This window comes from Hemicordylus capensis, chromosome 1 (assembly GCF_027244095.1).
Source record: "Hemicordylus capensis ecotype Gifberg chromosome 1, rHemCap1.1.pri, whole genome shotgun sequence".
In the NCBI taxonomy this organism is placed as follows: Eukaryota; Metazoa; Chordata; class Lepidosauria; order Squamata; family Cordylidae; genus Hemicordylus; species Hemicordylus capensis.
In genome coordinates, this window is record NC_069657.1 from 430,766,362 (window position 1) to 430,784,444 (window position 18,083).

The 18,083-nt window shown below is 45.5% G+C and overlaps 1 protein-coding gene across 1 annotated transcript in view; it reads right to left on the reverse strand.

Moving 5' to 3' along the window:
• Positions 1-2,406: 2,406 nt before the first annotated feature.
• LOC128339457 (solute carrier family 22 member 7-like) overlaps positions 2,407-18,083 on the reverse strand; it is a 30,090-nt gene continuing 14,413 nt past the window's right edge. The window contains exons 4-10 of the mRNA XM_053283409.1: positions 17,621-17,789; positions 15,764-15,887; positions 12,170-12,276; positions 9,254-9,468; positions 7,660-7,771; positions 5,077-5,283; positions 2,407-3,052 (exon numbers count right to left, since the gene is read on the reverse strand). Coding sequence (XP_053139384.1) covers positions 2,866-3,052; positions 5,077-5,283; positions 7,660-7,771; positions 9,254-9,468; positions 12,170-12,276; positions 15,764-15,887; positions 17,621-17,789 — 1,121 coding nt within the window. The 3' untranslated portion in view covers positions 2,407-2,865. The remainder of the gene's footprint in view (positions 3,053-5,076; positions 5,284-7,659; positions 7,772-9,253; positions 9,469-12,169; positions 12,277-15,763; positions 15,888-17,620; positions 17,790-18,083) is intronic.

Genomic DNA, 18,083 nt, shown 5'->3' on the forward strand with positions numbered 1-18,083 from the left:
ACAGTGACAATGCTGGGTTCTAAAGACCAGGACAAAAGCTTTCATAGGATCAATATGGTTCATGACACTTCTGGACACAGGTCCAGTTATTCACATACTGGTCCACTCAACTGTTCAAATCTAGGTTTAATGTGGGTCACCAACATTGCAAATACGACGAATATTTATATACCACCTTTCAACAAAGGTTCCCAAAGCACTTTAAAGGTAAAGTTGTTCTGTCGAGTCGGTGTCAACTCCTGGCGCCCACAGAGCCCTATGGTTGTCTTTGGTAGAATACAGGAGGGGTTTACCATTGCCATCTCCCGCGCAGTATGAGATGATGCCTTTCAGTGGTTTACATAGATATAAATAAATAAATAAAATGTGTTTTTGTGAACCAATGTCAGTGTGATTGTGTGAACCGATGCCAAAGTGGTAGACTTAGATCCATCTCAGGCCATCAACCACCTTGATGTGGGTTGGCACAATCACGGTAATCCACATTAAACCTAGACTGTGTGAACCAGGCCATCTTCCTATCTGCATCTTGCATTTGAGAGGGCTTGTAGCCAGGTTCACTTTTAAAATGAATGCAGATCCAGTCATTCACACAGAAACATGCATAAGTGTACAGACATCTGAATGCAGGTGCAACATAAAGACTTAATAGGGCTACTATCCCACTAGAAATGGGAGGCGGTGTGCACACGCACCGGGCACTTCCGGCCACTTCTGGTCCAAGGAGGCACTGGGGCAGCTGCCGCCCTGCCCGACCATTTTAAAAGACAGCGCCAGCGGGGGAAACGCGGTGGGAGGGGTAAGAGCACCCTCCCCCATCCTTAAAGATATCCCCACCACCACCACCTTTGAACTGGCAGGTGCCAGTTCCATGCACACCACGAGCTCTTACCCCATTGGCAGCACATCATCAGCACTTCTGTTTGGGTCAGCAAATCCAGGAAATACACGATTAAGCCAGAGGCGGCATCCATTGTTGGAATCCGGAGCTGAAAGTCCTCCAAGGGCTCCATGCCTTCCCAGCATACTTTGCACTGCCAGCAGACTGGAAAGCCTCATGACATCACAGCCTCCCTCTGGTGGGGGCAGGAGGCTGACCCAGCCTTGCTGAAGCCATTCCAGCTACAGAATCATAGATTGTACTTTCCAGAGTGCCATGTCCCTGGATGGCAGCCCCTGTAACCACAGCTCTCTACTGTTTCCATGTCTGCCAGGTCCTAGTGGCTGGGTAGAAGAGGTGAGCGGGTTTACACGACCAGATAAACAAGGTGAGAGAGCTCTGTTCTACTCTTCCTGTGGTTAAGAGCAGGGTAGGAAAGCTCAATTACCCTCCTTTGAGCAACCTGAGCTGGAGGTAGTTTTGTTACTCCACATGATCATGCCAATCAGAGTACCCTGCCTCCTACCCTGTTTTTGTTGATTGTGTGAATCAGGCCTATGTGTTTTGGTAAGATAAAAACCTCCACACACAGTTAAGGTAGGTTGGTTTTTTTTTAACATCTTGCTGGTAGGCAAAGTCTGTTGCATAATTCTTCCTTGGCCACACATAGTTCATCCCATGGGGATGATGGGAGTTGTAGTCCAACAAGAAATGGGGAGCCAAATTTGGGAACCCCTGTCTTAAGGGACAATCCCCTGGTTGTAAATTCTGGTTCTGTAAGCTCTGAATGTTCTGCAGCTAGCTGAGAGGGACATGCCTGCCAGCCTGTAAATCTGTGACATTAAAGCCCTTCTTTAAGGCTTTCCTCCTATATAGAAAAATAAAAGATATATAATGTTGTCTGGTACTTCTGCTTACGCTGCCATCACACAGGTTCACCAAGGACCTTTATGCACAGCAGGTTTTACCATGGTTTTATGGGGAGGCTTTACTGCAAACTCAAAGTTGTCCCCCAAACCCACCGTAAATAGTGGATTTTTTTACCCTGGATATAAATTGGGCTACACTCTAACGCACAGTAAAAAGCCCCGAATTGTTTGTGAACTGCTCCCCAATAACTCTCAGGGACTTTGGGGTAAATCTAGCTGATATGTGAAGACACCCCTCCATTTCGGAGGAGATGAGAGTTAAAGGGCTCCAAAAACACTGTGTGAAAAGCTTCCAGTAGGGATGTGCACAGAACCGGTTCAGAGGCCCTTTATGGGCCTCCGAACCGGTTCAAAGAACTAGTGGTTCTGCCAGTTCGAATGTGGCAGGGGTCTCCCTTTAAGATTGAGGGGAGGGTGCACTTACCCCTCCTGCCGCTTTCCTCCTGCCGGCATCAGGTTTTTAACAGTCCATCGGGGCGGCAGCATACCTCCCTGCTGCCCCGTCGCCCTCGTCTTTCGGATATGACCGGAAGTTGCTGACACGCCTGCACGCACCGGCACAGGTGCTCCACAGCAGGTTGCAAGATGTTGGGAATATCTGTAATTTGTACTGCATTTGATTTTTAGTTTGTTTGTTTTTAATTACAAATGAGTTATATGCTTTGATCTTTGGGGGAACAAATGTTTATTTATTTTTTAATCTGAGACCACAAGCAATTTTCAAGTGATCCATACAAAATAAAGTTTAAGAATCTCTGTTTCATTCCATTACAGGCATGGAAATAATGTCAGTGACTGACATGACGAAGAAAATTACTGAAACTAGTCCCATTGAAACTGGAAGGACAAGTTAGGCAAGTCTTAAGTTGTCCATTTAATTTCAATGGGACTACTTTGAGCAATTTTCCTCACCATGTTGGCCAGTGTCAACCACTTCCCCCCTCTAAGCTTTTTTAAAAAAATTCATATGGTAGTATTTCACTTTTCAACGACGTTTCTCTGGGATTGTACGTCCATTGCAGTTAGCACCTGGTTCCACGTTATCAATGACTTTTACTAACACCCAGAAGTGTGCATTCCATTCACTTCCAGTGCATTATTCTGATGTTGTGTCCTATCAGAGTCACTGTTGACTTCCTGTGGCTGAGAGAGAGGCGCATCTGTGCTGGTTTGACTCATCAGCCCATGAGCGATTTCTCCATCCATGCTTTGGTCAGATACTGGGGTGCCCAAAACCTTTGCACTTTGGGAAGAGAAAGAAAGAAAAGAATCAAACGCCATGAACGCACCGAAGGAGCTGGTGATGGCCAAACTATTTTTGACATTCATTATATGCTCTGCCCTGACATGTCTGATTTTTATTCTCTGCCAGCAGCCATGGAGGGCCTCCATCAGATCAGGCTTCTGGCATAGGAAAAGAAGGGTCCAGGAACAGCCCAAGACATTTTGCTGGCTGCCACGGCAGAGGACAGTAAGAACATAAGAACAGCCCTGCTGGATCAGGCCCAAGGCCCATCTAGTCCAGCATCCTGTTTCACACAGTGGCCCACCAGATGTAGCTGGAAGCCCACAGGCAGGAGTTGAGGGCGTGCCCTCTCTCCTGCTGTTACTCCCCTGCAACTGGTACTCAGATGCATCCTGCCTTTGAAGCTGAAGGTGGCTACAGCCCTCTGACTAGTAGCCGTTGATAGACCTCTCCTCCATGAAGTTATCCAAACCCCTCTTAAAGCCATCCAGGTTGTTGGCTGTCACCACATCTTGTGGCAGAGAATTCCACAAGTGGATGATGATGATGATGATGATGATGATTGATGATGATTTATTCGATTTCTATACCACCCTTCCAAAAATGGCTCAGGGCAGTTTACACAGAGAAATGACAAACAAATAAGATGTGTTGTGTGAAAAAGTACTTCTGTTTGCTGGTCCTAGATTTCCTGGCAATCTCTTTCATGGGATGACCCCCCGGTTCTAGTGTTATGTGTCGAGAGGGAGAAGAATTTCTCTCTATCCACTTTCTCCACACTATGCATGATTTTATAGACCTCTATCCTGTCTCCCCACACAAGTAAGATGCCCCTGTTACCTGTCTGCTGCTAGGTGCTGAGCATTCCCAGGCCATGCTGCCAAAGTCACTCTTAGAATATGTCACCAAGCCCGGAAGCAGCAACAGGAGCATGTCTCCCTTGTTTTGGCAGTGGGATGAGGGGGAAAGAGGCATGTCCCAGCAGGGCGAGGCTCACTGCCAGGGGAGGGTAAGAGTTCCTAGTCCAGGGGTGCACAACTTTGGCCCTCCAGCTCTACAACTCCCATCATCCCCATGCACTGTGGCCAATAGCCAGGGATGATGGGAGCTATAGTCCAACTAGAGCCGGAGGGCCAAAGTCGTGCACCCCTCACTGCATGTATATTACAGACATCTGCACAGAATTATAGAAAGTACCTTTTGGTTGTTTCCATCCCCTAGCACACCCCTACTCCTGACAACAGGTAAGGATCTGCACTGTGATCCTTACCTGTTGTGATCCTTACCTGTGACCCACCTGCAGCCCCACCACATCCTGAAACCCAGACCATCTCACACTGTGCACTTCTGGCGTGATGCCAGTGAAAGGGAACATCATATTGATGTGGCCGCATCTACCCAGCTGTGCACATCCAGTGCTTGGGACAATGAATGGGGTTGCAAACCCCAGAGCAGGGTAAGGTCTTGTGGGTGCAGAGGATTGGGTGGTAGGAACTTAGAGGATACAGGAAGGAGACCAAGAAGGAGAACAGAGGCAGAGGATGGCTGAGCTCTCAGGAGAGAAGCCAACCCAAACCGAGGATGAATGTACACTCGTACATGTGTTTGTATTAATGACTGTATCTGTGTTCATTTAAAAAGTGAACCTGGATACAGGCCCTTCAAATGCGTGGTACAGATAGGAAGTGTACTGCTGTACCCACGTTTAACATAACATGTAGATCACTGTACCTGTGTACACTGTACACTCGTACGAGTATTGAACATAACATGTGAATGGGCACAGTATCTGTACACGGGTACAATTCACATGTTATGTTGAACAGAGGTAGAGCAGTATGCTTCTTATCTGTATTCTGCATTTCAGGGGGGACCTGTACTCAGGTTCACTTTTTAAATGAATGCAAGTACAGTTATTGAAACAAAAACATGTACAAGTGCACAGACATCTGTACGCTCATACAACATAATGTCTACATAGGGCTCTTGTGTGCTAAGGATCTTCTGATTTAGTAACTCACCTGTCATTTTCTACATCTTCAATGGTTTCTGGCAACTGGACATTGGTCGTTTCTGGTAGCACAAAGGCCACTGTCCCGGACAACCCTGCCACCAAACTGAATATCGTGGGTGGGAAGTATTTCCAGGTGTCTTCCAGTAACATAATCAAAGGGGCCAAGGAGCTGGCAAGCCGTGCAACAAACGAACAACAGCCAATGCCACTTTGTCTACAAAGATAATAAACCAGTAAAGAGAAGGTATGGTGTAGTGGTTAGAGTGTTGGACTAGGACCAGGGAGATCAGAGGGCGTGCCCTCTCTCCTGCTGTTACTCCCCTGAAACTTGTACTCAGATGCAACCTGCCTTTGCGGCTGAAGGTGGCCTACAGCCCTCTGACTAGTAGCCGTTGATAGACCTCCCCTACGCTTCAGATTAATAAAAGCAAGCAGAGGGCTAAAATGGCAGTGAGGGGAATATAATAGTGACGGGGTGCCCAGTGGCAATGCTGGGTTATGAGCAGCCCCAGAAGGACAGATCAGAGTCTGATGTCAGCAGCAGGAAGGCCCTGTAGTGCAGGGATTCTCAACGTTGGGTCCTCAGGTGTTATTGGACTTCAACTCCCATAATTCCCAGCTGCAGTGGCCTTTGGTTGGGGATTATGGGAATTGAAGTCCAATAACATCTGGGGACCCAGTGTTGAGAATCCCTGCTGCAGAGGACCAGGGAACGGAGAATTGACCAGGAACCAGGGTCAAGAAGAAAGCCGAGAATCAACGCTACTTAAGAAAAAGGAAGCACACAGTGAGGCTGTTCTCACAAGCAGCCAAGGGAGGGCTAAGGCAGCCAAGCTCCGCTCTTGGCTGCTCGTGAGAAGCAGCGGGAGGCAAGCAGCTGCCGCCACCGCAGCAAACCCACCTGAGGAGCCTTCCTTCCTTCCTTCTCTTAACCTCATTTTTTTGGCCGTCTGCCAGCAGCCAGGGCTTGGAGACTGCGGGGTCCCTGGCCTGCCTCGGGAGAATCCCCACAATGCACCGTGTACTCGTGCAGGGCATTAGGGGAGTTTCAGGTGGCGAGGGGCTGCTTCCCATCTCCCGACCCTCCATGCCGCCGGCAACGACTGGCAACCGTGTGGGCGGCCGATCTGCCCGCCCAGGAAGAGGAGAGGGGTCGTCTGTGGGGAGGGAAGTGCTCTCAGCCTTCCTCCCCGCTTTCCCTCGAGCCCTTTCTCACCAAGCGTCGGAAAGGGCTCAATAGTTCATTTCATTAACAGAATTAGGGCTACGATGTTGAGTGGATTAATTAGACTGATCCGTTGAAACATTTGTATTGACGAAAGGTGTCCCTGATTAACTGGGGGCAGCAGATTTTCAATTTTTAAAAACTTGTTTTTAATCATTAGTACTTGGAGACAAATGCAAACAGCAAAAACGACCTCAGGCAACATTACCTCCTGTATGAGATGATGCTTCTAAAATGATGCAATCCATGCAGGTAAGGCAGCATTCTTTCCCTCATCTCTGGGACCCAAATACCTTGCCGCCACCCCCTCCCTCACCTAATGGTCTAACTCAGGATAAGGCAGCTTCATACGTTATATAAACTGCTTAGGCCCAGGGGGAACGCCTTCTCTGTTACAAGCCCCGCTGCTTATTGAGATCATCTGGGGAAGTTCATCTGCAGCTACCACCAGCTTGTCTGGTGGCTACTCAGGGATGGTCTTTCTCCATGGCTTCCCTGGCACTCTGTAATGCACCCCCTGTTGAATTAAGAGCCTCCCCATCTCTGACAGCTTTTAAGAGGGCTGTTAAGACACATTTATTCACCCAGGCTTTTAATTAGACTTACAGAATCTATCATTGTTTTAAAGTCTTAAGGTTTTGTGGTTTTTTTTTTAAATGTGTTGTTTTATTGTGAGCTGCCCAGAGACGTGAGTTATGGGTGGTATACAAATATGCTAAATAAATAAATAAGCAAAATATATGAGTGTTTTTCCTCACATGCAAATGTATGCACATTTTTACGAAATCAGCAGAATTGATTAAATTGATTGGTTTAATGAGATCAGAGCATCCCAAGGTGATTTTGTGGCTTGCATAACACAGATATTTTTGATGCTCTTTTACATTAAAAACAAATACAAGTAAAAGAAAAGAAAAACACTAGGATATCAGGGAGAAAATGTCTACCTCAATCTACTCCCTGATTGGCTCATTTTCTGCTTTTAAGGAAATTGTGTTTAAAAACAACAACAACACCCTAAAGAGGCACTGAAAACATGTCCACCCACTAACAGTCTGGTGGTGCAGTCCATGTCGCATAGTCCATGTCCACCCACTAACAGTCTGGTGGTGCAGTCCATGTCGCATAGTCCACGTCCACCCACTAACAGTCTGGTGGTGCAGTCCATCTTACTGCATCATGATTCTACAACTTCATTCCACAATGTGTATGGGCCAGCCTAAGATGTATTCCAGCGGGTGATATAGCTATAATCATAAAAAGGTTTTCACGCTTATGCATATATTAGAGTGACTATTCTCTTCTGCAAAATATTTCAGAAAGTAGCTTGAGTAAGGTTGCTTTGATGCGTACTGGACCCCTTACCTGAGAACTGTGGGGTAAAGTTCAGCTGTGTATAGGAAGACTGTGGTGAAGGAAGCTTCAGAGAAACCTTTCCCCAAGATAGCTACAGCTGATCGGAGTGCATGCCCTTGCGCTGATGAAGGAAAAACAGGTGGGACACCCAATGTGACAAGGGCAGTGATGCAGGAATTAAAGAAAGCGAGTTGTGCAGAGAGAGGTCGCTCACTTCTAGATTCTTGGCCTTTTCGGGATAGCAGAGCAAGTAACCATTGAAAACTGAATCACTGCTGTTTTATTTTGCACTGTTTATTTTGCATTTGGAAGTCACTTTGGGCATTTTCTTTTAAAAGGAAACACAGGATCCAAAAATGGTGATAAACAGATGGGCAAATAGAAAGACAGATAGACTAATAAATTTGATTTGTTCCCCATGATCTCTGGCAATATTGTTCCCATGTCTCCATAAACTCAAAAGCTATATCATTTCTTCTCCTTTCAGGAACATACAGTGGTCCCTCGACTTACGAAGATAATCCGTTCCGAACGCACGTTCATAGGTCGGAATTTTCGTAAGTCGAAAAGCGCATCCACGGAGGTCCAGAAACATTCATAAGTCGAGGAAACCGCATCTAAAAATTCGTAGGTCGAGGAAGCCGCATCTAAACCGGCAACGACTTCCGGTATTTTTTGTCGTTCGTATGTCGAAATCTTCGGATGTCGAGTACTTCGTAAGTCGAGGGACCACTGTACTGCATTTGTCTGTCTCTTCCCAAGTGTTCTCATCACTGTCCCCCCACCACCTATAATCTACAATTATTCTTTCCTGTAATGCAGAATAAGCATTAGACCAAGGAGAACTTTATTATTGAATATATTCTAATGCCGCATACCTGTACCATGCTTAAACCCTGTTGATTTCGATAGGTTCATAACTGGGGTCAAACAAATTAATATTTGCGAATGAGTGCTGGTGAGAGGCAGCAGTCCTGAACTTGGTGAAGCAATTGACCTTCCAGTGTGATATATCCCTTCCCAACATCCACATGAATTACTAGGGAGAAAACCATGGTGATCCCACACTAAGAAGAAAGAGGCTGTGTTTTATTCTTAGCACCATCTGCTGGCAATGTGTGGCAATCCATGAATCAACAACGAAAGAGCTGTTTTTCTCATATTCTTTGTTCTAACTTGAAAGACACATCAAGGTCATGCACACAATCAAAAGCTTTGTTCTACCCGGGTTTGGGAGCTGTGTGTGCTCCCAATTTTCGGTTGTGTGGAAGCAAGGTAGGAGGAAAAGCTCCACAGGTTTTCCTCCTACCTTGCTTCCACACAATCGAAAAATGGGAGCACACACAGCTCCCAAACCCAGGTAGAACACAGTTTTTGGTTGTGTGAATGACCTCACCATTGTTTCACAGATTGCTGCAGACTAGCAGATGGCTCTAAGAATATAATGCAACCCTTTCTTAGTGTGGATTCCCTATGTTCTTCTCTGTGGTAATTTGCACTGATGTTGGAATATATCAGCATCTGGAAAGACCCAAAGCTATGACTAGTGGAATGGCAGAGATCAGTTTAATAGGATTCAAAACTGGCAAAATTAACCTCTCACCTTCAGGGATCACTGTATTCAGTGCAATCAGGGATCCAGTTATAATCAGAGTCCATGCCTGACAATGCCTGCGACCGATGTGATCCAATACAAAATATACACCCAGTTTGGCAGGAATCTCAATGGCCCCGAACATAAACTGTGTTAAATACGGATCCAAGCTAAAACCATGAATGTTTAGACTGATGCCATAATAGGTAAATGCTACACCAAACCTGTAAGGCAAACAGGAGAACAATTACACAGATTCAGCAACCATCAGTCTACCAATAAATATTTTTGTAATAGGAATGCTACTACAGTTTAATTAAGAGTCTAGGGTTTTGTTTAGTCATAGCTAAATACATTACTTCATTGGACATTGATTGCTAGAGGAAGCTTAAATGTCATTAATGGCCTTTGGTGGCTAGTGTTTACTACCTATTGTATGCAACTCTTAACCAAGCATAGACCCCGGGGGGGGGGGGGCAAAAGGGTGCAGTTGCCCCACCCCATTGAGCCAATTCCTATTGAATTCAAGGGGGCATACTCCCAGGGAGGGGGACATTGGATTTCTGGCTTTGCCCCTTCCCCTGGAAAAAGTCTCGTGGATGCCATTGCAGCCAAAGTACCATATTTATCTGAACAAAGGTGACTCAGCGGGGGGGGGGGGGGTGTTTAAAAACTAAAGGTTAAATACAAGTTATACTCACAAGGAACAGGACTTAGAATTTAAGACAACCGTCTAATTACATATATCAAAAAACTTGAAAAACACCTAGTCTTGGATTCAGGTAAATACAGTATGTGTTGAGACCAGTATTCTGCTTGTGGATGTAGGTCAAGAGAGAAACAGTGGAGCTGTTCTCATGACCAGAGATTCCTGGGTAGGAGAGGGTTAGCCCAGGAATCTCTGGCCATCTGGGTTAGCGGGAGCCCTCCTGACTCAGTTGTGCCAAACCTGGGTAGCCCAGATTCGCTACCCAGGTTAAAAGTGAGGTAGGCAGACAACCAAGCCCACCCTACCTTCTTTTTTGTTTGTCTGTGCAGCTGTGCCATTTAAAACTGCTCCCAGGGGCCATTTTAACCATAGAGCCGGGTGGAAAGAGGGGCCAGGCAAAGCAGAGTTGCTCTAATAGTAAAGGCTGCCTCTCCGCTGCTCCCGCACTGCATTGTGGATCAAGAGTCAGATGCTCCAGCTCCTGGTTGCAGCTCCAGGGAACTCCACTGCAGTGTTCATGTGGGGGTGTTCACAGTGGAGCCACAAGCAGGCTCCGGTCATCTGGAAGCAGGAAGGTTGAATCCTGCCTGCCCTCCTCTCCACTCCCATTTGATCAGGTGAAAGATCCCAGTTTGTCATTTATGTAGCCAGTGAAAGAGACAGGAGTCAGAGTCTGTTTCCATACAATAGGTGGGGAATTGCCTTTTTAAAACTATACAAGCATAATAATGAATTATTTCCTTTCCACACAACTATACAATATCCATGCAAAGGTAAAAGCAGCCTTTGGAAAGGGAAGGCAGATCTCTCCTGACATCTGCCAGTCCCTTGCTGCTGCAATTTTTTTGAAGGAACAGTGAAAGGTGTATCCCTTTCACCCAGTTTCTCCAGAGATGGAGAATAATGGTGTGCACACCTAGTGAACTCTTATATAGACCCCATATAGACATCTCTGCAGCATGTCTGGTTAGAGTGCTGGACTAGGACTGGGGAGACCCAAGTTCAAATCCTCATTCAGCCATCATACTAGCTGGGTGACTCTGGGCGAGTCACTTCTCTCTCAGCCTAACCTACTTCACAGGGTTGTTGTAGGAGAAACTCAAGTATGTAGTACACCGTTCTGGGCTCCTTGGAGGAAGAGCGAGATATAAATGTAAAAATAATAACAACAACAACAATACCAGGGGATAGCAGAATAGAAGAAAAAGAAATAGAAAAAATCACAAAATACAAAGATCTACAAATTGAAATGGAAAGGCTGTGGCAGAAAAAGACCAAAATAATCCCAGTGGTAATTGGTGCCCTGGGTGCAGTTCCAAAAGACCTTGAACAGCACCTCAACACCATAGGGGCCACAGAAATCACCATCAGCCAATTACAAAAAGCAGCTTTACTGGGAACAGCCTATATTCTGCGACGATATCTATAACAACAGCAACAACATTGATAATAAAATTCAACCGTCCCAGGTCCTTGGGAAGGACTTGATGCCTGGATAAAACAAACCAGTCAATACCACCTATCTGACAGTGTAAATAAATAAAAAATAACAACAACAACAGTTGACAAGGTGGCAGCAACAAGGGACAGGTGTTAAGGCCTGGAGAGACAGGATTACACCCAGCCCTCAGTGTCCCTGTCTGCTTCTCCTCCCCAAGGTGATACAATAGCACAAGAACCAGTTCACACTTTGAAGGACTGTGCTGCAATTATAGTGGAAGTTGGTTTTTTTAAAGAAAAATAACTGTGATATCCTGTTGTTTTTTAAGAGAAGGCCATCAACAGGAAAATCATGGGAATGCAAAAGTTTGCATGTCACTCTTGCTGCAAAAAAAATGTGCACACACACTACTTTCTATGTCAAGGCTGCCCAACTTTGGCCTTCTTGTGGCTTTTGGACTAGACTATAACTCCCATCATACCTGACTATTGGCCACTGTGGCTGGTGGGCCAAAATTGTGCCATCCTGTTATAAGTGATCAGGGCAAGCAATTAACAAAAATGCATTTGCTCCAGTCTCCTCGCTTTTGGTCCTCTGCCACTCACATATATGTATATAGACAAGCCTTTCCTGGGGGGTGGGAATAATCCACCTTCTATTTTCCACTGCAGTTGGATGCAGCAGCTTCCAAGGGAGATGAACCGGATTTTTTTCTCTTACAAATGCAGCAATTAAGCACAGTCAACAGTTCATCTCTCAGGTGAAATGTCCATACCAGACAATGCTGGAACAGAGCGTGGTCTTCCTCAGTTTGGGCGTCTTCACCAAGTTCCAGTAGAAATAGGTTCTTGACTCATCTACTGTCACCGTCTTTTGCAGGACCTAGAGTCGCAAGCAAAGGAAATGGTAGCGAGTGGGAGAGAGAGGATGCCTCTCAGAGCCTTGTTTGCCACTTGACAGAAGCTAGATTCCATTGGGACATCTGAAAAGATATTGGGCTGGTTCACATATAACATGGCACCCAAGGTTTGCATGAGCTCCCACAGCTTCGGGAGCACACACTTCCCCTCCCATCCCTGCATACATGGCTACTTCCTGCATAAAGGTATGTGGAACTAAGTTGGAGAGCAGTGGGGCAGCCATCATGAACAAGACCAGGTTATCTGACCACTTTTGCAACTCCTTTTGGCAGATATTGTTGGCTCCATATGCCACTCCAGAAGTGTTCCAGCACAGGCTGAACCAGGAGCAAGAGAATATCCCACGCCTAAAAATAATTGCAGATGATGTCCTAATTGTGGGAGAAGGAGGTACCAAAATAGATGCAGCAAGAGATCATGAGAAAAAAATTGAGTCTTTTTTTTTGGGGGGGGGGAGCGACGCAGGGGAACATATATAAAAATTGAACCCAGACAAGGGCAGAGTTTAGTCCTAAAGGGAGTGCCTTACATTGGGCATCTGTTGACAGCAGAGGGTCTGAAAATCAACCCAGGAAAAGCTGAAGACATGCAGAAGATGCCAAGACCTGTGGATGCGAAAGGAGTCCAAAGACTCTTAGGAATGGCAAACTACCTAGCAAAGCTTTGCAAAAGGCTGGCTGATCACTGTGAGCCACTCCGGCAGCTGACACACGAAGAGGTGGAGTGGGAATGGTCAGATCATCATCAACAAGCATTTGAGGCAATTAATATGAGCCAGCATAATGTAGTGATTAGAGTGTTGGACTAGGACTGGGAAGACCCAGGTTCAAATCCCCATTCAACCATGAAACTCACTGGGTGACTCTGGGCCAGTCATGTATCTCTCAGCCTAACCTACCTCACAGGGTTGTTGTGAGGATAAAAATAAGCAAGTACACCACTCTGAGCTCCTCGGAGGAAGAGCGGAATATAAATTTAATTAATCAATCAATCAATTAATTAATTGAAGATACAATAGCCAAGGCCCCTGTACTGAAGTGCTACAGTCCGGATGAACAGCTAGTATTTCAGTGTGATACATCTGAGTCAGGGCTAGGGGCTGCCCTGTTACAGAACCAACAACCAATTGCATTTGCCAGCAGAGCAGTGTCAGAAATGGAAAGAGGGTATGCCCAGATGTGACCATCTTCACCTGCTTATCCACAGAGTAATGGGAAAGCTGAAGCCGCTGTCAAAATGGCTAAGAGAATTCTGACTAAAGCCATCCTGGACCACCGAAACACCCCTCCACAAGGTTAAACGGCTTAGGCCCTGGGTATTTAAGAAAGCGTCTTCTTCGCTATGAGCCCCACCAGCCGTTGAGGTCACTTGAGGAGGTCCGTCTCCAGTTGCCACCAACTCGTTTGGTGGCTGCACAGAGACGGGCCTTCTCGGCTGCTGCCCCAAGATTGTGGAATGTGCTCCTTGCTGAGATACGATCCTCCCCATCTCTGGCAATTTTCAGAAAACACCTGAAAACACATCTCTTCAACCAGGCTTTCTCAGCTTTTAAAAACTCGTTTTTAAATTGTTCTGATTATTTAATTGTTGTTTTATGATGTTTTTAATTGTTAATCATTGTTTTATGCTTTATAATTTTTCTTTTAATTATTAACTGATTTTAATGGTGTTTTAATGTAAACCGCCCTGAGCCTTTTGGAAGGGTGGTATAAAAGTTTTAATAATAAATAAGCTTCTCTCGCGGGAGTCAATCCAGATTCTCCTGCCCAGGTGAGCAAGAGGATGCCTGGTTCATCTCTGTCTCCTTCAGATGCCAGCGATGGCCAGGAAGGAATGACCTCTCCTCTAGCTCAACAGATCAGGACTCGGGCAGGTAGACTGGTTCAGATATCCCACCCCACCCCAAAAGACTATGACTAAAAAGGAGGGGTAAATAGGGTTGTCTTGTGAAATTTTATTCTTAACTTTCCTTCCTTTTGGTTTTATTAAAAGGGCTTCTTTTGTTAATGTTATAAAAAGGAAAGATGTATCAATGTATGTGCAACTAAGTATGAGGGAAAGGGCAGCAGTTAGGAACAATAACACAGCAATACAGGGGGACTAGGCTGCTCTTATAATTCTCAAATTTTAACTTTTAAAATAACTTTTAATTTGAAACTTATAAAATAGCAGTAGTAATTCTGATGTGATTTTAGCCTGGACTTTTAATTTGTTTATTTTATTTTATTTGTTTATTGTTAAATTTATATACCGCCTTTCATTAAAAACAATCTCAAGGTGGTTGACAAAAGTTAAAAAACATACAATACATACATACATACATACATTCCCTCAAGAGATGCAAATGAAGGACTGAAATCCCAAATAGGTGACTGCACAGCAGCAGTGCCAGATCATCATTGGTCAAAAAGGTGTCGTAAAAAGGTCCAACCAGAAGTCTGAGCTAAAAGCCCAATCCATAAAAGACCTGATGAGAAGGATTTTGGGCCACAGGTGTATAAAAAATTTACTTAATTTGGTTAATTTTATTCATTTTATTTTACATTGTATCTACTTTATGGTTGTGAACCGCCGTGAGCAGTAGTGTACGGAAGGGGCGGGGTATAAATATTTTAAATAAATAAATAATAAATAGGAAGCGCTTGTTATTACAGCATGGAGTAGGAGCAGCAAGGACTCAGATTACTTCTCTAATGAAATACTTTTGTTATATACTCCTGCTTGATCCTTTAATGAGTGAAAACATCACTTGAAACACCTCCTTTGTAAGTTACGATATGCTGAGATTGGTGGGTTCAGACAACACAACCAATCTTGGAATATAGTAACCTACAAAGGAAGCAGATGTGTGTACAGAGATGCGGGGTGTGTGTGTGTGCTCCCGGAACTGTGGGAGCTCACGTGAACCTCGGGTGCTGCAATAAGTGTGAATCTGCCCATTAGCTATTTCCTGGGCTAAGAAGTAGCCATACATGTCAAGTATTTGGATTATTTCGGTGGGAGACTCTAATATGAGTTCCCATAAAGACACAATACATTTCCTGCTGCATGAGACCAAGAATCCATCTAGATTCCCAAAGAGGCTCTTGGCCAGCCAAGTGTTTCTGAGAAAGCCACAAGCAGGCGATGAAGGCAATAGCCTTCCACCATTGTTTGTACTCCAGCAACTGGTATTCAGAAGCATACTTCCATTGGACATGGTTATTCTGTTGAGCTGTCATGGCTAATAGGCTCTGATAAATCTATCCATAAATTTGTCTAATGTCACCACAAACTTTCTCACACGTATACTTCCCCCGACATATGCATGTACTCACTCACATTGCTTTTATACACAACTAAATAGTTCACACAAACAGTGAACAGTTGGATTGTTTGTAAACATTCCATGACACCTCAGGGCCAAAGCACACAGTGACTGACACCTTGCACAACATGTGTTCACTCACTTCTGGAGTTATCTTGGAGCAGAAATCTTTCTTGCCGTTGACTTCAGCACATCTAGAAAGGTAGCTGTGTGCTTTCTCCACCTCCTTTTTTGTCAGGAGCCATCGGGCAGATTCTGGGATCCACCTGGGAATGAACAGAGAAGAAGCTCTGAGGATCAAGAGAGAACTATCACCAGTTCACACTGGGATGGCTGTAGACAAGGGGAAAAAACCTCAGCTCTCTCATTGATTCATTCAGACCCAAAGAGATTAAGATTAGAAGAGCATTAGGATTTTTTATTCCTGGTTCCACCACCCACCCACCCCAATCTTGGTATTTGCATTTGAAAATCATCTTGTTTATATTAGCCACAATAAGAGAGTTGTGGGTGCATTCAGAAAATCCCAGATTCAGTCCCTGGCATCTCCAGGTAGGGCTGGGAAAGACTCCAGCTTGAAACCTTGGAGAAGCCACTGCCAGTCAGTGGAGGAGACAATACTGGGACCAGTTGCCTGACTTGGTATAAAGCAGCTGCCTATGTTCCTATGATCCTGCCTTGGGATGGAGACTGTGCATGTGGTCCTGGCTACCTTTAGCCCCTTCCAATTCTGTGATTTTTAATAGGCACCAGTTGAACCACTGGTGCCAATGAAAATTACCAGATGGCCAAATTAGAGCCATAGAATGTTAGAGCTGGAAGGTACTTTGGAGGTCTTCTAGTCCACCCCCTTGCTCAGTGCAGGAATCTGACAGGTGGCACTCCAGCCTCTGAAAATCTCCAGCAAAGCAAAGCCTATCCATGAGGCCAACTGTTCTACTGTCAAAGAGTAGGGGTGTGCACGGAACTGCCAACTGCGGTCCAGCACTGGGGTGGGGGGTAGCTTTAAGAGTGGCGGGAGGGTTTACTTACCCCTCCCGCCGCTTTTCTGCTCTGGCGCCGTAATTCTAGGAGTAATTGGGGCGGCAGGATACCTCCCTGCCGCCCCTTCCCCGCTGCTGCTGGAAAAAACTCCCAGGAGTCCTTTGCGTGCGCGCACGTCACAGAGACATCGCGTCTCTGTGACGTGCGCGTGTGCAAAGGACTCCTGGGAGTTTTTTCCAGCAGCAGCGGGGAAGGGGCGGCAGGGAGGTATCCTGCCGCCCCAATTACTCCTAGAATTATGGCGCCAGAGCGGGAAAGCGGCGGGAGGGGTAAGTAAACCCTCCTGCCGCTCTTAAAGCTACCCCCCACCCGAACCGAACTGCCCAGGTCCGGACCGGTCCGGAGGCTTTTTCAATGGCCTCCGGACCGGTCCAGGCCCATCCCTAACAAAGAGCTCTTGCAGTTAGGCAATCTTTCCTATTAGCTAGCCCGAATCGGCTTCTTGCAATTTTAACCTGTTGGTTCTAGCCCTGCCCTCGGGAACAACAGGAAATAAACGGGCTTCTCCTTCTAGGTGACAGCCCTTCAGATATTTGGTTTAACATATCCAGCTTCTTCAGCTCCTCCTCCTAGGACTTGGTTTCCATACCCCTCCTCATCTTTGTTGCCCTTTTCTGACCCAGTTTTGCTCTGATCCAACAGGGCTGCTTTTAAGTTCTTAATAAGTGGAGTGAAGATCAGGTCCAGATTAATTATCTTCGTGCATGCATTCTGAAGGGGATTTATTGAATGAATGAATGAATATCAACCTACACATCTGTCCTTCAGACACAGTAAGCAGGACAATGAGGAGAAGAAAGGGGTAGAAGAAAGGAAAAAAGAAAAAGATTGAGACAGGTTTTTGAGTGGGGAAGTTTGGTCTAAATTTGGACTGAACTGTGGGTATACGGAACACCTTTTTAAGTCCATGGTGAATATTAGGGTTTGGTTTAGAGGAGGTTCCAGAGTCACTCACCTCCAAATGACAATGCAGATGAGGCAAGGAGAGGTGACAGCCAGCAGAAGCCAGCGCCAGGTTCGAATCAGGTAGGCCACCAGCGCCAAAAGCATGTACCCAACAGACCAGGAAATGCCGCTGATGGTGCCACAGAAAGTGCGATGCTTTATATCCGTCCATTCCACAGCTAAAGTTTAAAAACACAACAGCTTGTAGAATTAGCTCACTCTCTATATAGCACAGCACAGAAAAAGGAGCCCATAAACTCACATTCCTAGCTATAGCTGAGAAAGTGACTCATCAGCCACAATCTTACTCAGTTTCAGATATGGCACACGTGGTGCAGAGCCATCAAACTCTGTCCTTTCTTCACAATCCAAGTGTGTCCCAATCTATTTTATTATTTGTGTGATACTCTTGCAAGTGTTTTTCAATGACAACAGGACAGTATCCTGCCCACAATTAAATATAGATGGTTTAA